The sequence below is a fragment of the Arachis stenosperma genome, chromosome 10 (genome assembly GCF_014773155.1).
Source record: "Arachis stenosperma cultivar V10309 chromosome 10, arast.V10309.gnm1.PFL2, whole genome shotgun sequence".
Lineage (NCBI taxonomy): Eukaryota > Viridiplantae > Streptophyta > Magnoliopsida > Fabales > Fabaceae > Arachis > Arachis stenosperma.
The window spans coordinates 97,485,952-97,508,631 of NC_080386.1; the positions used below are offsets into that span (position 1 = coordinate 97,485,952).

The 22,680-nt window shown below is 33.8% G+C and overlaps 3 protein-coding genes and 1 long non-coding RNA gene across 4 annotated transcripts; 1 reads left to right on the plus strand and 3 right to left on the minus strand.

Annotated features, from left to right (window-relative positions):
• Positions 1 to 4,810: 4,810 nt before the first annotated feature.
• Positions 4,811 to 6,018, minus strand: LOC130957373 (uncharacterized). Its single transcript, XM_057884236.1, has 3 exons — positions 5,750 to 6,018; positions 4,960 to 5,058; positions 4,811 to 4,832 (listed from the first exon to the last, which is right to left on the minus strand). The coding sequence occupies exons 1-3, from the start codon at positions 6,016 to 6,018 to the stop codon at positions 4,811 to 4,813; spliced, it is 390 nt and encodes a 129-aa protein (XP_057740219.1).
• A 2,836-nt stretch (positions 6,019 to 8,854) lies between these two features.
• On the plus strand, positions 8,855 to 12,408 carry LOC130957374 (protein FAR1-RELATED SEQUENCE 5-like). Its single transcript, XM_057884237.1, has 6 exons — positions 8,855 to 8,965; positions 9,779 to 9,838; positions 9,935 to 10,605; positions 10,760 to 11,160; positions 11,794 to 12,248; positions 12,340 to 12,408. Exons 1-6 carry the CDS (start codon positions 8,855 to 8,857, stop codon positions 12,406 to 12,408), a joined length of 1,767 nt encoding a protein of 588 aa, XP_057740220.1.
• A 2,625-nt stretch (positions 12,409 to 15,033) lies between these two features.
• On the minus strand, positions 15,034 to 17,112 carry LOC130954150 (uncharacterized). The gene is made up of 6 exons (XR_009076198.1): positions 16,839 to 17,112; positions 16,385 to 16,738; positions 16,183 to 16,302; positions 15,916 to 16,077; positions 15,434 to 15,679; positions 15,034 to 15,349 (listed from the first exon to the last, which is right to left on the minus strand). It is a non-coding gene; the product is annotated as an uncharacterized LOC130954150 (long non-coding RNA).
• Positions 17,113 to 18,104: 992 nt separating this feature from the next.
• Positions 18,105 to 21,579, minus strand: LOC130957375 (uncharacterized). Its single transcript, XM_057884238.1, has 5 exons — positions 21,536 to 21,579; positions 21,365 to 21,449; positions 20,654 to 20,750; positions 20,266 to 20,435; positions 18,105 to 18,360 (listed from the first exon to the last, which is right to left on the minus strand). Exons 1-5 carry the CDS (start codon positions 21,577 to 21,579, stop codon positions 18,136 to 18,138), a joined length of 621 nt encoding a protein of 206 aa, XP_057740221.1. The 3' UTR covers positions 18,105 to 18,135.
• Between the last annotated feature and the right edge of the window lie 1,101 nt (positions 21,580 to 22,680).

The following is a 22,680-nucleotide window of genomic DNA, read 5'->3' on the forward strand; positions in this document are numbered from 1 at the left end:
GAGAAGCGAGAAGCAATGCGCACGCATGGCTGACGCATGCGTGTGATCAAAAGCGTCTTTCAATGACGTGTAGGCGTGACCAGCGCAGAAGTTCAGACGACGCGTATGCGTGACACAGCGTCATGTACTGCACTTAACAAAACTCGCTGGGGGCAATTTCTGGGCTGATTTGGACCCAATTTCAAGCTCAAAAACACAGACTAGAGGTTGGGATGGAGCTGAGACTAGACAGACTTCACTTTTCACTTTAGTTTTTTATTATTTTGGAATTCTAATGAGAGAAACACCTACTTCTTTCTAAGATTTTTGATAATCTTAGTTTTGCTTTGAATTGGATCTTGAGAGAGCTGCTGCTACCTTTAAATGGAGTCATTGTCCTTATAGTTTTCTTCTCTAATACCTCTATTACTCTTTTCCATTTGATTGCTTTAAATTCATGTTTGGATCTTGTTACTCTTGGATTTTATTAATGCATTGAATTATTTTTATGTTTATTTTTACTATTTGTTTGATCCTTGTTAATTATTGTTAGTGCCAATTTCGATTTAATTAATTTTTCATAATTATCATGTCTTTTATTTACACCTACCATGTGTTTATGAAAATGGCATTCATGTTAATGGAGTAAAGCTCCCAACTTGTTTGAGGGTTAAGTAATTGGAACCCCTTGAGTTGTTATACCCAAGTATTAATCTGTAATTGGAAAGTGCTGGCTAGCTCAATTCTCATCAATTCTATTCCTTCCCCATAAAGTGACTAGGACTTGTGAGCTAGAGTTTGTGATGCCCACTTGACTTTCCTTTAATTGCTAGAGGATGACTAAGTAGGAGCAATGAACTTTTATTTTTACACTTGGAAAAGACAACAAAGATAGAAACTCTAATTCTCTCCCCTAACCAAGGCCTTTTATTTTGAATACTTATCATCTCTTGTTAGTTATTCATTGCTTTAATTCCTGGCTATTTATTTTTCCGTTCTCAATTTCAAAAAAAATCAGAAAAATCCTAACCAATAATTTGCCTCTTGTGTCAACTCTTAGGGAAATGACCCAGAATTCTACTCCCGGTCATTTATTATTAATTGTGATGCAATTGAAATTGATAGTGGAAATTTTATCGGTTAAGACGGTACTTGCAACGCTGTTTTAGAAAAAATTTTTCAGGAATTCTTAACCGGCATTTATCGACCCATCATGTTGCTCCCTGTACATCGGAACATATATCTGTACAAATCAAGCAAATAAGTTACGAGACACCAACATTGTTAAAAGCACATGAGAAGTCGAGTTTATCCACTTGTCTAAGACAACACTAAACTAAAGGCAGAGGACTATTGTCAATTAAAGTACAGAAATATATTGTTACCCGATGCAAGTTATCCACATAGCCCATGAAATTAGTGCGGATGAATTCAAAAGTGTTAATGCTATGGTTGACAAGACTTAGCGCAATTTGCTGGACATGAAAACACAGTTTTACATAAGACACAAACACAAATCAACCGCCTCAGGTTTTACTAAGAGTACTGTATTCACTATGTTACGAGTGAATAAAAGTGATTGCTATTGACAAATAATTTTTAGGCAACGGTGTCTAATTTCATAAGAAAAAAGGAAAAATTAATATTCAATTCAGAAATTATAAATGTAAATTAACTTTTAATAATTAAATTTTGCTTAAAAAAACTACACAATAATTGGACACCAATTTACAAGCACCATATAATTAACCACGGATAAGAAATCAAAAACCACTACGCAACATAGTTTCTTCGAACCTTAAATTATTGGTTTTTTATTCTTATTCCATAAATAATCAGACTATTATTTTAGTTAGTAAACGTGAATTATGTTATTTCTATCTTTCATCTTGACAAGAAAATGTTATCACAACTCTAATTATTAACTTACACTTTTTTAAGCCGTTATTTTAATGACATATTCACTTAAAGCTTCTCATGAAAACAAAAACGGTTAGCGCACTTTTTTTGACACGAAAACATAGTTTTACTGCAAAGGTGGTTGGCAAGAACCACTTAGGAGACATGTTGTCGAAGCTGAGCATGGAGGCCACCATGTTGATAACCTGTTGAAGGAAACATGGTTACCCAATAGTGATACAAAGGCTTCCCACACACCAACATATAACAAGAACGTATGTTAACCACTACTCACGTCGTCAACAACTTGGTGTCCTGGTTGTAGGCTCCACAGTGCACGGCGATCATCCTGTAAGTGCTCATCCGCAACTAGAATCTCCCTACCAAAAGAAACAGTAAACAATCATGATCACGCTCCAATAACTGAAGACCGCTCAAGTGTATTATTGCGACAACTCACATTCACTAAGCCAAGCCGAATACATACGTACCGTTCATCCAGATTCTTCGAGAAAATATAAGCGGTCATAGTAAACTCCGACCCCTGAAAATGCATTCTCTCTGGTGGCCAAAAACCAATTCGAGACATTACCCAAGCAAAGTTACACAAACTCCATGTAAGTTAACTCCATTTGGACTAACACAAGGGAACTTCACAAAGGAAAGAAATATTACTAAACACCCAAACGGTAAACTCATTACCTACGGCATCTTATATGCAACATGGAAGGCAGGATGTGTGTGATATGTGAACGACGACCCATGCTCAGTTTGCCAGACGTCACTACCTTCTGTTGACACAGAATCCTGGTCTTCGAATATTAACTTGTGTTGCACCAACAGTAAACGATGAAACAACTAAGTTCATACTTTTTGAAGTAAATTGCCAAAACAAAATAACTTCACTTACTTTCAACTTAGCAGACGCAGTGGTGTCACTGTTTCCGTTCTTTTGTGTCTTTCTTTGGCGGGACGTGTTCCCTCTAGTTGTTGGCTTCAGCGGAAGTGAGAGCTTTATGGCACCACGCTTTGCTCCCGCAGCTTTCTTGCTAACCACAGTCGCCTCTTGTGGATCCGACGCCTTTGCTCGCGTCTTCCTACATGCAACCATCTGTGCATTGCCTTATACGGCTTCCTTCTTCAAGTCGGCAAGTGGACCAATAGCAAGCATCAAAGACTGAAGAATCTTCCCATGATCCACCAGCATCCCGGAGATAGTCCTAATGTGGTCATCCAGGGTCTTCATGACCTCCCTGGTAATTTCATTTCGGTTTATTATCTGCAATATCCATACAACCACATACTTCCACGTAGGCTAAACTTAGTAACAACTATACACTTCATACAAAATGGCCACAACATGTTCTGCAGAAAACTAACCTCCTGAAACATCCGGATGAACCTAACGTTATGGTCATCGTCGGTGGTCCCGTCACCACCATCCGTCCCTTTAGCGACCTTATTGCTCGAAACATAACCATATTTTGACTTGTTATGAGAAAGATAACACATAACAAGAATCACAAAGGTGTCACTGGGATTGCTTTACTCACCAAGCGAGAGAGACATCGTTATTTTTCTCCTTCTGTGCATCAACTTGCTCCTTCATTTTTCCAAGTATCTCTTCCACAGTAGCACATGTCTCCATTGCTCAAACTTGCACGGACGATGGTTATAAATAGTTCCACATGTGTTATATGAAACCATGAAATGGGCTCATATCATATCATGGCCCATTAGTGAGCTAGGCCCAGTTAAACAAACACAACTATATTATTATTCCATTTAAAAAAAAATTTGTATCACATGTCTAAACAAAAGAAATATATTTAATTATTCACGAAACCACCAACGAGGCTTATAGAAGAAGCAACAAGATTGAAATGACCCTTTCACCCTTACTTGCTATGCGTTTTCCCATATGCACAGTTGTAGACCTCAGGGTAACGGCGACATGACAGATGAAAGGACTACTCACCTTTGCTTAAGAGCTATATATATGATACACGCCAGCCTCACCCAAAGTTAATTTTCAAAAGCTTTCTTTTGTAAAGACTGTATAAACTAATGACGAATAACTCCTATCACATCTTCTCTTAAGAGTAAATATGTTTAAATAAATTCCATTATCAGAGTATTGTATTTTAAATATGAGTCTTGACTATTTAATTTTTTGTGGTATAACTTAAATAAATTCATCGAAAAAAAGTTATTAAAAAATACATTTAACTGAAATTTCAAATACAATACTTGTCTACAATATTAATAATTTAAAAACTTCAAAAAAATTATATTATCCAATACAAAGAAGTTTAAAAAGAAAATAGTAAATTAAATTTACATGTAAATATTCATGTACTCAAATCTATAAAAATAGAATGATCCAATTCAAATCCATGTAGAAAAAAAAAAGATTAAATTTAATAGTGAATATTCATGTACGGAAATTTTAAATACAATATTCTTTTACATAATTAATAATTTAAAAATTAGATAAAAATATTTTATTCCATGCAAAGCAATTTAAAAGGAAAAGAAGAATTGATGGCTCATTAGTTTATTTAGGTTTATTGATCCTTTAAATTTCATTATCAAGAATTTCATAAATGATTGTCAAATAAAAAATTATTTTCATAATAATTATATCTTTAAACGATAATTAGAAAAATTGCCTGTAATAATTTTTGTTGCACCAATTGATTCTTGCTTTTAGTTATTAATCATAGCATTAGTAATTTATCCCAACATGTTGCTACAACAAATTTGAAGTAAGAGATGTCAACATACAATTTATAAATATAAGCTGTTAATTGCATTAGCTTATTATTCTATGAATTTATTGGATAATATTAGCTCCTACTTGCATTTCTTGTATCTCTTTTTTCTGGAAAATCAGTTTTCGAAAATATAAATTTCCAAACCCCCTTTAGACTCAAGGATCGTCTTCAATACACCTATGAACATTCATCAAGTTAAGGTTAATAAAATAACATATTTCTATCTAACATAGAATACCCACTTCAACCAGTTGATCCCAGATAAATAAAAGTTAACAACTACTTCATTAAACCTAGAGGGAACCCAACGGCAAACTGTATTCCATTAGAATCCAGATTAAGTATCTTTGTTACCAAAAACCCAACCAAAACACCAGCAAGATCATCCCTTACAACCCGGTACCTGCAACTGCCTCATCTTATCAAAACAAAAGGTAACTTTAAAAAAGAATCACATACAGGAACAGCATTACGGTCAACCTATTCGTCTAACATTTCTCCAAACATTTTAACTTGTCTCCAAAGTTACTTGTTTTCAAGCTCCAGTTTACGAATTCTCTCGTTCAATCGGTCAATTTCTTCCTTTTTGTCCTGATTCAACTACGCCGTGACATGTACAACAATGCGATGGTTGTAATCAAGAATAGTATAATCGATGGCAAAAAGAATCTTATCCAACATTGTAAATGAAACTTCTTGACGAGTAAAGCATTATTCGTAGCACAACGAATCATGAGCTACAAGATCTAGTCCTCTGCCATTGTGGGGGAGAACCACCATGAAACCAAAAAGCACATTATCATCCTTCGGGTTGATTTATCGAGGAACAAAAATTGAGGACCAATTTGAAAGAACGAACACGCTCTTAGCAACATTAACTCCATGTCTTCTACATGATGAACGCTCTCTCACTTACTGGCTCTACCACTGCACATCAACAACATCACACTCACTCCACATTAAAAGCTTGCTAAATGAAAACTTTGATAAAAGCTTTAAAAGTAAAGTTTTTACATCTCACCTCCCTGTTCATCAGGTTGCTGCCACCACCACATTTCTGGCTATTCGATGGAACTACTCTGAAAGATACTTACTGGGATGAAGAGATTGAACAGAAGGCCCCCTCTAACAAACTCGAAGGTCTTCTTCTCCCCGTTTGAATAGGTGGTGTTGGCTGACGGGCGGGAGGAGCTGCCGCACTGCGCAGCCAAGCCATAGCCTCAACCAAATCACGGAACCCACTGTGTTCGCTGTTTCGGTAGCCATTGACTTGTTGCTCACACTCTTGCCATGAGCGATACACGCCAGGAACATGACCCCTTTGCACGGTGTAGAACAGAAAATGACCACCATCGGTACTCATCACCACTTAAGCATACAAGAGAAATTGTGTTTTCACAGAACAACGGGACAAGAAACAACTAACACCACTAATATCTTCCTTCTCAGCTAACACTAATTTGTAAAACTCATAAGGAGGGCATTTTATAACCCACTTCAAAACTCATTCCAAACATAATAATAATAATAATAATAATAATAATAATAATAATAATAATAATAATAATAATAATAATAAGAGTAAAGTATCGTTTTTGTCCCCAACGTTTGGGGTAAGTCCTATTTGTGTCCCTAACGTTTAAATCGTTCTATTTGTATCCCTAACATTTATAAAAGTGATTCAATGTTATCCTACTATCAATTATACTAATAAATAAGATTATATTTTTCAATTATTCTCACTTGGATGTATTCATTCTCAATTAGGTCTCACTTGGATGTGTTCGATTTTAATATTATACCCACTATTTGTGTTTAGATTCAATTATGTCCCTAGAAATGTGAATTATGTAAATGTTGTAGGAATTAATTTCAACTTTTGATGAGCTATTTTTTGGAGTGGATCATCGATTCTATCCCAAATATTTGTATTCTAACTTCAAGAAGAGATTTTTAAAACTCAAACTAAAGTGTTCATGATGTGTAATTGACGGCAGGATAACATTGAATCACTTTTACAAACGTTAGGATACAAATAGGACGATTTAAACGTTAAGGACACAAATAAGATTTACCCCGAACGTTGGAGACAAAAACGATACTTTACTCTAATAACAACAACAACAACAACAACAACAACAGTAACAAGACTAAATCCCCATTTTAGTCATTGAGATTCACACAATTACTCATTTTGGTCCTCGAAATTTAAAATTATCTATATTGGTCTTTCAGATTCAAGTTCGGACACCAATGTGGTCCCTCGACTCTTTCTGGCGATGACTAAACAAACAGAATGTTGAGATGACACCTTCCCTACCACGCTGGATGATGAATAAACGACTTCGTTTACCCTTGGCACCTAAACAAGTCAGAAATGATAAATGATAACAACATTACTAGTAAATAATTGTCTTATTAAGAACCATCATGAATAAAAATAATGATATCAACAACTTTAATAATTTTTTCCATTACAGTTACAATATTTACAATACACCAAAATATTTTATAACTATGACAAATGCTGACAAATTGAATTAAAACTTTGTTTAGATCGAAGACGAAAAAATAGAAGGAAATAAAATAATAGAGGAAAAAATTAGCACAAAAAATTGGAAAAAAAATTTGGTTTTTTATGTCTTAATCGAATAAAGCAAAAAATCAGCCTCACAACAAGATAACTATGAATATCATTATTCATTTTTTTTGTTTTTCATAAACACAATAAAATATTATACTTTTAAATATTTGATTTACATTATTCATTTCACATGTGTAACATTGACATGGGATTCTCTTCTATGACACATTACTCTAAAAGACCGTTTTCAAACTTAAATTATTAAACAAAAACATTTAATACCAACCTAATTAAGAACGACCAAATATTTTTACCCATATTTATAATATATAAGACTGACGCCCAAATCTTTTCATGGAAAAAAAACATATCCTTAATTATTGTTTCAGTTATTTTCATACTATATATATTAATAATTTTCACTAATTATTTAGTTTTATGATTATTTATTTTCATAGTCTTCATATTCTTATTTTAATTTATTTTCATAACCTTTTTATTTATACTTTTTTTCATCATATTTATGGTTTTTTTTATTTCTATTTTTATTCACTTATTCATGTTAATTAAAATTATTAAAAATAAATATAATGATAATGAAACTAAATAATAAAATAATTGAGAGTACTGTACTCTCTATGTTACGAGTAAATAAAGGTAATTGCTATTGACAATTAATTTTTAGGAAACGGTGACTAATTTCACAAAAAAACTAAAACATTTTTTAATCCAAAAATTTATTACTATCTCTCATCTCGCTAAAAAATGTTGTCACAACTTTAATTATTAAATTACACATTTTATAGACTTTTTTTAATGACATCTTCATTTAAGGCTTCTCAGGAAAATAAAAAATTTTCTAACATGATAAGTGTAAATCCATTTACTTTATTTTGGTCAACCCAATTCAGTCTTTTTTTTTTTGTCGTGCAATCCACTCTTAAGTTATGTACTACAAATAGCTTTTCAATGAAACTAAAGGTATTTTGGCTAAGCCCAAACACATTAGTTCTCTAACTCCATGTTACCCGTTTTTGAAATAACCCATCACAGTTTTTGCAATAAATCCCAACGATACTTACAAAAACACTACTCACTTTAGTTACTACAAGGATTAAACCAACATTATAATTAGGAAAAGTATGAGGAGCTAATAGATGTATTGTACAATGCATACAATGGGGTTAAATTAAAATTAAAAATATATTATGGGCAATTAATTAATTTTGAATTGTTTCTAATATGAAATTTGAAACAAATTAGGATTATCGTCAGTTATAAAATCAAAACAACGACCTCCCTCTCTCAATACGGCGTGACCTCCATTCTCTCTATTTTTTCAAGAATCTTGCCAGTGCAGCGCTGCCACAATCACCGCCTACCGTTCGAGTCTGTTCCGACTGGCCTCGTCGTTTGCACAGTCCGCCGCCTAGCATGACGTTCCTCTTGTTTGGTCGATCTTCACGGCAACGCAGCAACCTAGACGTCCAACGAGGATAGTGCACAGCCGATGTGTGCCTTTTTCCCGATGTGGACATCGCAAGATGAATGTGTTTCAAGTGTGCTTCGTCCTTCATGAACATCACCCAGCCGGAGTTCCTTAATGGAGTGCGATATGGTTGATCTACTGGGTTGTGTTCCATCTACCGTTGGTAATGAGAATTCATCAAATCCATATGAAAACGTAGCTGACCATTTCGTCATCGACGGTGAGCAATCGAATAAGGTGAGCAACTTACATTCAAAATATTGATAATGGATGGTTATTTTTCAACTGATTTAGATTTTAAATCTCAATGCAAATGGTGTGTTTATTTTTATGTTTAATGCTTACCCATATGTGACGGAGAATTTGTGATTCTATCAAATCTGTGATTGTTTTATATTGACTGGTATGCTTATATGTATGTAGAATTTGCATAAATTAATTAATCGTGGCATGCTTATATAGTTGTTTTATAATGGTATGGTATGCTTATATGCTTCCTGCATATTATATGCTTATATGCTTATATGCTTCCTGCATATTATATGCTTATTTTTCATGCTTATATGCTTATATGTATGGAGAATTTGCATAAATTAATTAATGGTATGCTTATATGATTGTTTTATAATGAATGGTATGCTTATATGCTTCCTGCATGTGTAGATAAGAATTTATGTATATAATTATACATGATAATCATTGAATGAATAAAAAAAGCAACTCTAGGGTGATGCAAGCATTGAAATCGAGGACTGAATTGTGTATATGGTAATTATATATAATGCATGCTCAGCTATGTGAGGTACAATGACATTGTAAAAGAGAATCCATAGTAGTTACGATCCTTATATAATAGGTAAAATGAAATAATTAATTCAATTATCCATCATTGTCATTTTCATGCATTTGTTTTTAAGCTAGAATTGTTAGGATGATTAACTTTATTTCTAGTTTTTTTTTTTTTGTGCTGGTTATAGAGGTTTTATCTACATGATATTTAATAAAGATTTATTTTTTCTTTGATTTTTTATGTTTATTTTGGAATTATAGGTCATGCAACTGTCGGATGTTACTGAGGTTGGAAGTGAAGAGATGTCTCTTGATTACGATGTTTTAGACTGTAGTTTAATTTTGTGTAGTCATGATCTGCATGTTTGATTTGATCATTAATGGTAATGATTTTTTTGTAATTAATCTGAAATGTAGTTATCGGATCATAGTTGCCTTCAAGAAGATGAAATACCAAGAGTTGAAATACGGTTTGCACAGTTGCAGATGGCTCATGAATTCTATGTTACATACGTAAAGAAAGTAGAATTTGCAACTAAGATAAGGACGACAACATGTGACAAGATCACAAAAAAACCTGTTAACCAAGCTATCCACTGTAATCGCAATGGGTTCCGCGGGTCTCGTGTCAAAGTACCAACACGGAAGAACATGATTTTAGCTCCTGGGTGCAAGGCAAGGATATATGTGACGTTTGATAAGGACATCCAAGAGTGGGTTTTGTTCAAGGTTGAGTTGAGGTACTCGCACCCATGTTCAGTGAGAAAGGTGGTGCACTTCCATGAGTATAGGGAGCTGACCATGCATGCGAAGTGCGTGATCGAGGATAATGATGAGGCTGAGATTCGACCAAATAAGATATTCCTAGCTTTGGCAAATGAAGCTGGGGGCCTGTCTAACCTAGGATTCTCAGAAAAGGATTTAAGAAATTATATTATAGCAAGGCTCCGATCCAGCAACGTGAATGCGGATGTCAGGGAGATGATGAACTACTTCATGAGAATGAAGGACATCAATCTGAACTTCTTCTACGCGGTGAAGTTAGATGAGGGGTGTAAATTTAGGAGTGTAGTATGGGTGGATGCAAGGTGTAGGGCGTCGTATGAATAGACGTCGTGTCAGTTGATAGCACCTACAGTACAAACAGGTATGAAGTAGTTAAGTTGGTGTTTTTTTTCTTTATTTTTTTATTTTCTTCGGTCGTGATTGAGATTTCTTATTTCTGGTTGGTTTTTCTTGTAGGCATGGATTACCGTTTATGTTATTTGTCAGTGTAAACCACCATGGTAAGTCGACCCTCCTCGATTGTGCTTTGCTGGGAAATGAGGAAATCACAAGTTATGAGTGGGTTTTCAGCCAATGGGTGAAGTACATGGGAACTGCTCCACAGCGGATCATCACCGATCAATGCAGATCCATTTTCTGTGCGATCAGAAATGCGATACCTGATACACGCCACTGGTGGTACATCTGGCACATTACGAAGAAGTTATCGCACAAGCTTGGAGGTTACCACCGGTACAGAGAGTTGTATGATGACCTCAATGACATTGTGTGGAACTCTCAGACTAAGGAGTCATTTGAGGATAACTGGTCAGAATTTATAGATGAGTATAACTTACATAACAACACATGGCTGTCAGGTCTATTAGTGTACAATTACTTTACACGCTTTAATTGACAATTATTTGGTATCTAGCTTTTTCTTATTTGTAGTAATAAGTTCAGTGTAAGGTTTCTTTGCTAAAATTGAATTTTTTTCTATAGACCTCTATGATGACCGACACATGTGGGTACCCATATACTTCAAGGGTGAATTTTGGCTGCCATAAGGAGTACGCAAAGGAGTGAGAGCCTGCACGCATTCTACGGTGGATTCTTACATAGTAGGGCTAGCTTGGTCCAATTTGTTCACGAATATGACAAAGTGCTTGGAATCAAGGAGCAGAGGGAATTGGAGGATGATGCTGCAGATTCGAGGGGAGTTATCCCTTGTGCAATGAGCTTGCCTATGGAGAGACAATTTCAGTAGGAGTACACTATCAGCATGTTTAGGGATGTTCAAACTGAGTTTGTAAAGAAGGCTGATTGCAGAGTCTCTGTAGTTGCTAAATAGGGGCCATCAATATGCATGAAGGTGGAAGAGGAGAAATTAGTCAATGATACTATTCTCTACGTTCCATACGATGTCCACTTTGACCATTCCACACAAAAGGTTCATTGTGAATGCAATCTTTTTTAGAGTTCAGGTGTGTTGTGCTGTCACTGTCTTGCAGTTTTCCATTCGTATAAATTGTATAAAGTACCTACCTATTATATTCTCCCTCGATTGAGCAAGAACATAAAGTGCAAGCATACGTATGTCAAGAGTAGTCACGGCGTCAGTCGGTCGGATGAGAGTCATGTTGCATTCAGAAAATTATGTGCACACTTCTACAATGTTGCTCAAGAGTTCGTCGGTGACGACGACGTAACAGCATTGCTGCATACTGCTCTAAAAAAAATGGCCAAGCTGGCTACGCACCGTGCCAAGAAGAGGTCTGAGAGCATGGCGGAGACCCACACTAGCATTGATTCACAAAGTTCGAACGTTGTCGGTGTAGTCGACATCCAAGACCCATCGAAGGTCACCACAAAGGGCCGGTCAAAGAGTAAGAGGCTTGGCGTTGCCCTGGAGAAGTCCCTCAAGAAATATGCTCGAAAGAAAAACAAGAATGTCTCCCTGTTACATGTTTGTATCAATCAATCTCGACCTTGCATGTTTATTTGGTATAGTACTATGCAAGAAGTTAATTGTTGTCATTTTTAGTTGTGTTTAGCAGGTGGTTCGTTTGAAGGCATCTCAAGATATAAATTTCGGTGCTGTTGTCGGCCGGAATGATCCCCAATAAGCTGGTGGTTTCATGTCTTTGTTAAGCTCCTTCAACAAAAGTTAGAATAAGTTGGACATGGGTATGCTTGTGTTTATTTTTAATCTCCATGTTTATAGGGTTCAGATTGATATCTATTTATTATCAAGATTAGATGAAGAGAGTGGTCTTATGTTATAAATAAATAGTTTTAAGGTTTGTAGGCAGCTGTTGCAAGAGTCTATACTTGATTAATTTCCATGAACTATTTTTCTTTGGCCAGAATGAACCACTTTACTTTATTAATTTCAATGAACTGAATGCAAAATAATTATAGATAATGTTTTTTCTTTAACTTACGAGTTAGGTTATTAAATTTGTACTAAATTGCTTCTTGCTATACTATATAGTCATTCGGTACATAGCTGTTTGTTTTAGATAGTGACTACATGATTTTTTTCGCATACTTGGGATGTTCATTTCTGTACGTGATCAGATGTTCGCTTTTACTGTGAACATAGATGGTTATTGTTGGGTGCTTACTTGTGTATAATGGTTGCTGGTTATGTTTTATCAGACTATCACGGTTTCACAATGTTATTTTACATGGTCATTTAGTACGTAGCTGGTCGTTTTAAAAGGTAATTATGTTGTTATTTTTACCGAGTTACATTGGATGTTTGTTATTGTATAATTTTGGATGTTTAGCTCTTAGTGTTTATGGATGGTTATTCATCGGGTATTTCAACATATACTATCTGTAGCATGCATTCCAAAGAAATCATTGGATCTTGTGTCAACACCAGTGATCATGATGTCATAACTTAACATATTGAAGTCAAATCTAAAATACAAAAGAGACATACCTGTGATAAGACATAACAAACCAGATGTTCGGTTCAATAAGAATCTAGATGGTTACTTTTCCTAAACAAAATGGATGGTCAGTTTGTCACACTCGTAAATGTGTCATGCCTGAACAACTTTACACCAACAGATTCACAGAAGTTTATTTAAAAAAAATCTACTGGAAACAAGTCCTTGAAATGTATCATAAATAAATCCCCAAGAATCTAAGCAGAAAGTAAGCTAAATATCATATGGTAATTAAATTCACACCAGTTAAACCTTGGTACGCTACTTCTTCCCCCCTTTGATTATCCTCCCCTTTGGTAATCCTTCTGCACATTCTATCAATGTCCTCGTGCTAGGTGCAGTGAATGGTGATCTAACTTCTTTTCTCTTGTTCTATGGTTGATTACGCCATACAGGTTCAACCTTGTCCTTCAATAATGCAAGAACCTGGTCAACCAATGCATTATGTGGCCCACAGACAATGTCTAGTATCAACTCCATCTTGTATGATTAGAGTGAATCCTGTAAATAGATTTGCCAGGCGAGTTAGGAGTAAGAACTGTTACAGTGATATATATTCAAATTGACGCGTGATATATGCCCAAAAGTTTATTGTAGTCACCTCGTCCCATTCATCAAGAGCACAGTCTTCAGCCCAACTTTCCATGAACTTAATAATACAGATGCCACAATCAAAGCTACATGCAAATAACACACTTATGCAATCAGGATGACAAGAATTTTTAATAAGGTATGCCCCATGACGGAAAGAAAAATAAAAAGCCTCAAAAGTTGAGTTGTAATTTCATCTCACTTGTTCGATTGCTTTGGAACCCTGGCGTAAGAACGAGATGGGCCGTATGTAGTCCGGACGAATACAGGAATTATAATTCTCACCATGTCTTCAAACAGTTTCCCCTAGAAATCAAGGAACAAAATACTCGAACAATATGCTATAGAATTACATATTATAACTGTATATCGGATAAAAGGAATATATTAGCTTACCACATATGCATCGAGAATATCTCGTTCATCAACTTGTGGTACAGAATGCAAACTGTCGATTATCACTAGGCGATTCGCATTCACCTCAAATGCATATACCCACCAATGGCCCCTCCAACAATTAGGAATTAACGACTGCAGCAAAGAGTACACAAGATTGAATATGTCTCTTAAAAAAAATAAGTCAACTCCCTCGACCATGAAAGAACCAGAACATCCTCAAATCAGATGACAGTCACAACATAATTCTCAAAAACAAAAAAAATTTACTGATCCTGAAGACATAAGATGCCTAAAGCAACTATTTACTAGGCCTAAGAGACCCACCCAACCCATTATAAACGTATCCAACAGCAAAGAAGAGTAGCTTCAATCAACGCAATAACATGGCACACCCGAAGAGCAAATATGGAGATAAAAATAACCATATTTATAGTATGAAATAGTAACTATCCGTTTCAAATTAAATATGGAATAAATATTGGATTCCAAAACCCACTTTAGGCAACATATGCAAATATTTTTACTTAGAAAAAGGACACGCATAAACTAGAACCTGATTCAGACAGGATATAAATATTGTAAAACAAAATAGCAGTCTCTAAGAGTCAAACAGACCATCCTTGTCCATGTTAAATAACACATAGCATGAAGGGAGATCTTTACATGTTTGTTTTGAATATAATAAGAGAGAGTGGTGCTAGTTCTGGTAACAAAATAATCACATGCAACTCATGCAACATAACCAGGAAAAACAAACTAAGAATGTTCAAAATTTTACAAGTTGTCTAATATATCGTAAGTGCAGTGTATTTAAAAAAGATTACAAGTGACCCATTTTCTCTTTTCAGCTTCGACTTTGTCAAAGAACCTATTATTCTCACCAAAGCTTGGACCAAGCCCCACATATATTGGACTTGCACCGTCAATGAATGATGCAGATTATCATTTCATGTGACTGATTCCTGCAAACCCACAACTAGTAAGAATCCTTACAAAATCTAAACATATTGTAATCAGTAGAGTGTAATTACTAATATCCCTGGACACACGCAATAGAAATCTCGCTTGAATATAGATGATTCGGTGTCGTTGAAGGGTAACACATCCATTGAATGACCTACACAATATATTGAGCAAGTATAAACTAAACATCGATAGAAAGGTAGGGAATTAAAATGCATGATTAAGTTCAGATACTTACCGTGCTGTTGACCCAACTGCGGGCTTTCAAGGTCCATAAGTCCTTCCTTTGTAATACCAGATGTTCCCCGGCCTTCATAGGATGCCAAATGTTGCTCTTTGTTCAAGGACGAGTTAAGTATCCATGCTCTTCATAGGATGTCCCCTTGCTTTTTGGGACACTCTTTCCTAGAAGTGCTTTTTTAATGCTGCTTCCAGATCAGCTTCTGCGAATAGGCAACTTTCTCCTCCTACCAGGCCTACATTCCTGTGGTGTATACATTGAGCGGATTAAGCAATATAAGCAACACAGCAGGATATGAAAAACAACATATATAAAACACTTTATCATGTTTGAGAGGAGAGGAATAATTTTTATGACCACAGTCGGGGCTATATTCCTAGATATCGTCATATGCATGATAAATACTCAAACCAGTTGCATACTTACTAAAATAAACATCCATGATAATAACACAAGTAATTTAAATTAACTGAGCTCACCTTCTGCGCATCCATATCTCTATGCTGAGATTTGGTCCTGCTCCAGGTAGATGGTGCTTGTTCGGAGTCCTTGCTCAGCCTTCTTGCTTTTTCATTTTCTGCTTTATAACTAGCTGCTTTCTTCTTTTTTTTCCCCTTCCTTGCCTTGTCCACGATGCATCCCTGTGTGTTCAATGTGGGACAACAAAGTTAGCAAAAATCAATTTGAACCTTCGATGGCATTTGTATTCAATTTGACTATAAAAATGAAATTACTACGGATTGTACCTGTGAAATAACATGGTCGGCCTTCTTATCAAGTTCATTAGCGGTCCATTCATCAATCCAAGGCTCGGGTGCTTGACATGCATGTAACGGACCATGCTTTAAGCAATGAAACTACAGAACCTAGAAACAAGTAATTCAAATGTTAGGATTTACAACTTAAGATGTACATGTAGTAAAAATTTAGGTAAATTATTTGCGATACCAGCAACATGAACATGCACCCGCTGCATGTTTCTCAGTTCTCATTTTAGAATTTTTCTTATTGCATCTCGCAACCACTTTAATATCTGATACGGCTAGTGGAATCTTCTTGGGTTCGAAACATCCAAAATCGGAGGGAGGTGCCATGGGGAAATAGTCTGCTGGCTTGTGGGGTAAAGAAACATCTTCAAAACCACGAGGATAAAGTATCGTCTAAAAGTCATCCTTTGTTGCTCGGTCTCCATTGGACAAGCAAAGACAAAGTCCTGTAGTTGTGTTGTTGTTTTCTTCTGGAACTGTCTCTTAAGTGCTAGAGGGGATGCATTTTTCTTCTACAGTTCCGGGATTGGGTCCCCTACATTAACGAAACATTATACAACAATCAATCAGTGTCAACAAAGGCAAACCAAAAAACACGCATAGTAATTATTACAACTTATATAACTTCTACTAACCTCTAGAAGGTATGCCGAATATACTGCCGATCAGTTCAGCGATAACGCGGATGTCTCCTGCGTCGACCTTGAGAATGTTTGATTCTACGTCATAGGCCCTCGCAAGTTGGAGCATAATGCTCTACTTCACATGCCATAGTGGAACTCTTATAATTATAAATAGGTGTGTAAGCAACCGACAAATACTGCTTTTGTAGGACCTATAATCTGCTGCAAAACAGAGATTTAATATTCCCTTACTTTCTCACTCACCGCGAGTCATCCCTCCAGCATGCACATCTGTCCTCAGCACCTACTGAAGGTAGAAGGCTAAATATTTTTAACTGGAAATGTTTTAAGGATTATTGCAACCATGTACACAGAGACTCTCTTTACTTTCCTTCATGACAATACTGTAGGGCAATCAGAAGATGAAACCACAATGGCAACCATGAAAATTTAGGTTAGGTTGTGAGATATTAATAGTAATTAAAGGTTGTGAAATGCCAGGGAAAGTTAGTACTTGTACTTTAAAAGTTAAAATGTTTATCTTGTTTTATCATGTTTTTATTACTATACCAATGCCTGAACTAGCTTGTTTTTTAATTTTCAGATAATCCTTCTTTTTTTCACTTTATTAACTTCCAATACAATTAACTTAATCCAATCTTACTAAAGTCCCGTAAAATTAGTTTCTGAGTTCTAATGTGTTAATGGCAATGCGATCATATTCTTCCTTTATGTTCAAGTGTTAATAGGGAATAAATTTCATAGACATGGTATAAATTCCATCCTTCGAGATACATTTAGAGTAAATTCAGCTTGAGAAACAAAATCATTCTTTAAGTGGTTGCATTCATCGAAATATATAAAAGTTAATAAAAAAATTCATAATTGTATTTGATCCTCCAAATATTTTAGATTTTTCGTTATTCTTCCCAATAGTTGTCCAGTGTTAATTTGTTAAAGAGTAGTGCTAGGGAGTCAATGGCCTAAGTGTACAATGTGTACAATGAGCTAAATCTTTAGTCTATGAATAAAATGAACATCACCTATACTATCCAGAATAATCATCCGGATACCAGGGATAATAAACATCTCATGTCATAAAACCACTCATCCTAAAAACTTAAGCTGATTTTGGAGTTTACTAAGGATCGAACTCTTAAGCCATTGTACACATTGTACGCTTAAGCCATTAGCTCCTTATACTTTCCCTTTGTTAAATCATGCAAGAATGGAAATAAAGTTTTCTTTCTTGTTTTAATTTAGATTAAGGCTCATAAATAATTGAATTAACGGAGCATAATTTTCATTATCAACTTTCTTTTCTTTTCCTACGCCTACAGGTTGAAGAAGGGTCAGGCGTAGAATCTAGGCCGAAACATTTGAGAAAAGCTACTGTGGCTAACTGGAAATACTGACAAGGGTGTAAAAATAATTCAGGTGATGATGAATCCTCATTGTCATCTGTACTTTCTTCTTCGCTTTTCAAGCTTGAACATGATACACTGTCATCCTTTATATCTAGGTTCTCTCCGCCCTGCTAAAATACATTATATGTACAAGTAATTACTATATGTCAAAAAAAATAAAATAAAATAAAAATAAATTATATATGTACATCTGTGTGAGTTAGAGTTGACTATATAGTTTGACATGGATTTCTTAGGACTTAAATGATCTTCTCCTTGCATTTAACTATGATTTAAGAGTTAGTTAAAGGGTTTAGGGTATATGCGATATATGGCTAAGTGATAACTGATATGTCATGACGTAGGATAATAATAACATACAGTCATACACATAAGCGGAAAGGAAAAATACATAACACTAAATGCTAAGATATCAATGCATTTAATTTATATTTATTAGGGCTTAGCTAATATGTGTCCTTAAGATACATAATAAATTTGCTATTAGTAAAATTTTTTTATTAAAAATATAAAAAAATCAAAATTTTAACGTATTTATTTTGTTTTTATTAAATAAAAATATTTAAAATTTTTAACTAATAGTAAATTTTTTCATGTGTCTTATAAGACACACATTAACTAAACTCTATTCATTATTTGATAACTAAACTCGTTACAACCATATCCGGGAGCGCTGCAATGTTTTGCATTACAAAATTCTCACTTTCGCCACAGTAATGAATTGCAAATTTGCAACAATATCAAAATGGATGGTCTTTAGTTTTAACAGAAATGTCTTATAAAAAAAATTAGTTAAAAACTGCTTAAACTTCTTATTTTTAGTTTATTTAATATATCTTGCAATAAATAAAAGTTAAATAAAACAAATATGAGCTGTTTTGATCATAATTGTCAGAATTAAAATAGTGATAAAACCGGTCAAGTTATTTATTTATTGGTTATTGGTAGGTCACTGATAAAATCAGTTAATTTGATTCCACGTAAATAAAAAATATAAAATAATAAAAAATTTAAAATTAAAATTTAAAATACACATCTTCACTAATATTTTAAAAATAATTAAAACTTCAATAAATTATAATCAACAAATTCTAATCTACTTATATTAGATAATTATATAAAATTTTAGTCATTTTTTATAATAATTTTTTTTATTTTTTATAATAAAATTTTTTAATTTTATTTTTATATTAATATAAATATTTTAATATTAGTATATACTATATATATATTTATTAAAAAAATAATATTAATAAATATCATATAATTACAAAAAAATATATTTGATATTTTTATTTATATATATTTAATAACATTTATATTTATATTAGTAATTATACATAATAAAAAATATAATTAATTTAAAAAATTAAAATAATATCTAACAAAATTATTGTATTAATAATTATACATAACAAAATTAAAAAAATAAAAAAATAAATTTTTTTAAATCAATCCAAACTTATCCTTAGTATTTAATAGAAAAGGAGTTCCACTGGTTTTTACTCGAGATATCACTCTCATGTTTATTTTTGAATAATACTATGCATTCAAGTTTTTTTATAAATTAAATTTAACAAAATTAAACAATAAAATTTAATAGGACTTGCTTAACAAAAATATTAAATGTGTAACATTATTCTTAATTTAAATTTAAATGCTAAATTTAAAAAAGTGACGAACATTCAATTAAGGATTAAATCTCTGTAAGAGTTCTTCAGCTGTAATCATAGGGATATGTATTTTTTTAGAACATGCGTGGCAATGAGAATCGGACTTAAAAATCTATATATAGTGTTTAAACTCCTCAAAACTAGTCACTGTTAATCTTTTATTGACTGGAATGTAAAAGTATAATTGTCCAATTTAAAAAAACAAAATTCTCTATTTGAGGCCAAGTACTCGATCTCTTGCTCGTTTAGGAGAGAAAAGGAACAAATTAACAAAATAATAATATTTAAAAAAAAAACAAAAAACAAAGATTGAAGAAGAAAAATGATGAGGTGTGTAACCTGTGTATGGCGTAGATTGGAGGTAAGTACGACGGTGGACGTTTCATCGTCCTCGGCGACCTGCTTGTCGTTTTGAATCTGGTGAATATCATGGACATGGAACCTAGTGGTAGAAGTAGAAGCGGTGGCCGGCGCGGCGGTGGCACCGCCATCCTCATCATCGGTGTGATCTAGAGTGAAGCAAAATAGAACGAAAAGGAGAAGAAAAGAAACTAAGAATTGAATCCAAATCAGCCATGGAATTCCACATCCCTCTACCATCCCTAAACCGAACATGTCAATAATCTGCTGCGATTAGATTGAATTAGATCATAACAATATTAATGATTGTTAATTTGTTATGAGAAGAAATAATTATTGGACAGTTAATTAAGTAAACGTTACTTACCGGAGTGGATAAATCTAATCAGAACACAAAGTTGGGGGAGGGTACGACGGTGACCACGCGCCGTTAAAGGAACGTGGCTGCAAGTTGCGGAACCCAGTTATTTACAGCACACGCCAACTTGATGGAGAAAGAAGCAACGAATTAAGTAATCGTTGCCTCGGCTCCATTAGTTGTGTGCTTGCTTCTCCTTAAAAACTTTTAGATTAATCGACTTACTAACAAGCAACGAATTTAGTTTCAATCTCAAATTGTAACTAAGTTGTAATAACCAATTATTTTAAATTATCTTTTTTTTTTTAAAAGATTCCACTTAATATGGATGTATATAAGATTAAACTATTTTATTTAAAAAAAAAACAAATAAAAACAACTATTTGTACTCATATTTTATTTTTTAAAAAATAAATAACAAAAACAACTATTTGTACCATAAATTTTATGATGAACGTTAACAAAAGTATTTATTAAAAAAAAATTAATGTTGTATCTATTAAAGATAAATTCCGTACGACAAAAATATTCAAACCCTAAATTTTTGTTTTTTAGTAAAATTCTCAAATTACCACCTCCTTTATCTTTAACCTGAACTCCACCACCATCTCTTTTTTTCTCAAATATTTCATTTTTACATCTCTCTATCGTCAACACCTTAACCACCTTCTCTTCTCTACCACTCTACCACTGCTACCACCACCGTCAGTGGACATTAACATCATCAAGATAATCATCATCGACATCATCACTACTACTCCTCTTTTTATAATCCTCTCCTCCTCTGTAATCATTATCACCATACCTGCATCTGATTCAAGTATCAAACCAAACCATAAATGCAAAACCATAGCAAAAAGTATCACTCAAAAACAAAATTCGAAACGCTACCTTCTTCTGGAAATGCGGCTGCGCTTAGATCTGGAAGCATGCATATTCGACAATCTTATCTTTGTGGATGCGCTTGGCGGTTGTACAAAAGGTGATATTGAGAACGAGAAGGAAATATGTGTCACTAATGTCTGATGGAACTGACTTTTCGAAGTAAGATATGGTTGATGTCTTTGTAAATTGCAGCAACAACAATAGTGTCGAGGTAGAGGTAATCTGTGTGCAGACTTGAGACGGTGCTGGGCCGTCGTGGGACTTTAGGTGGGTGTTGTCGAAGGTGGCATGGGAACAGGCGGATTGTCTAGAGGCCTTGTCATCATCTTTGTCATCGTCGGCGTGGAAAGATGGTGGCGGCGGTGGTGGCAGTAGTGGAGTAGCAGAGAATAGAAAATGTGGTTAAGGTGGTGGTAATGGAGGGACGTGAATGTTTGAGATTTGGAGAAGATATAATTGTGGGGTTAAAAGTTAAACATAAAAGGATAGAGATAATTTAAAAATTTTATTAAAAATTCAACAAAAATTTAGAGTTTAGATATTTTTGTCGTACGAAACCCATCTTTAATAAGTACGTTAGTTTCTTTTTTTTTAATGAATACTTTTATCAGCATTCATAAAATTAATTGGTACAAATGATTGTTTTTCTAAACAAATATGCTACTAGAATTGAAATAAATATTTAAATGAATACTGCGTATAATTAATAATTAAATTAATTATAGTAGAATAATCAAATCTATATGAATAGTCAAACTTATTTATAATTGTATAATAGAAATTTTTATGAGATATCAAATACATATAAAAATAAAAAATATTTTTATATTAAAATCAACCACCAAATACAGTCACTAATATATTTATATATAAATCCTTGTGTTGTTCAATTTATATTATATATAAAACAGTCCCTAATATTTATTTTGATTAGACAATACAATTTTCTCTGTTAATCATTAACGATAATTACTGATGTGTAATGTTAACTTATATACGTGGCTATTAAGTGTCCATATATGCGATTTAGACAAATCAATTCCTAAGATGAAGTATAAAGCAATAATCTATGAAGAGTTTAAAAAAAATCTCAAAATAGCCACTGAAAAATTTTAAAATAGTCCCTTTCAATTATTTATATATAATTATTT

Coding starts and splice junctions, on each gene's coding strand:
- LOC130957373 (XM_057884236.1), bottom strand. CDS start 6,018: ATGAGTACCGATGGTGGTCATTTTCTGTTCTACACCGTGCAAAGGGGT. Junction 5,059..5,749: donor TGTTCAATCTCTTCATCCCA/GTAAGTATCTTT, acceptor AGGCAGTTGCAG/GTACCGGGTTGTAAGGGATG. Junction 4,833..4,959: donor GGAATACAGTTTGCCGTTGG/GTTCCCTCTAGG, acceptor GAATGTTCATAG/GTGTATTGAAGACGATCCTT.
- LOC130957374 (XM_057884237.1), top strand. CDS start 8,855: ATGGTTGATCTACTGGGTTGTGTTCCATCTACCGTTGGTAATGAGAAT. Junction 9,839..9,934: donor AGATGTCTCTTGATTACGAT/GTTTTAGACTGT, acceptor TCTGAAATGTAG/TTATCGGATCATAGTTGCCT. Junction 11,161..11,793: donor TAACAACACATGGCTGTCAG/GTCTATTAGTGT, acceptor ACTGTCTTGCAG/TTTTCCATTCGTATAAATTG.
- LOC130957375 (XM_057884238.1), bottom strand. CDS start 21,579: ATGCATGCTTCCAGATCTAAGCGCAGCCGCATTTCCAGAAGAAG. Junction 20,751..21,364: donor ATGATGATTATCTTGATGAT/GTTAATGTCCAC, acceptor TGCTGTAAATAA/CTGGGTTCCGCAACTTGCAG. Junction 20,436..20,653: donor GATTAGATTTATCCACTCCG/GTAAGTAACGTT, acceptor GCTTCACTCTAG/ATCACACCGATGATGAGGAT.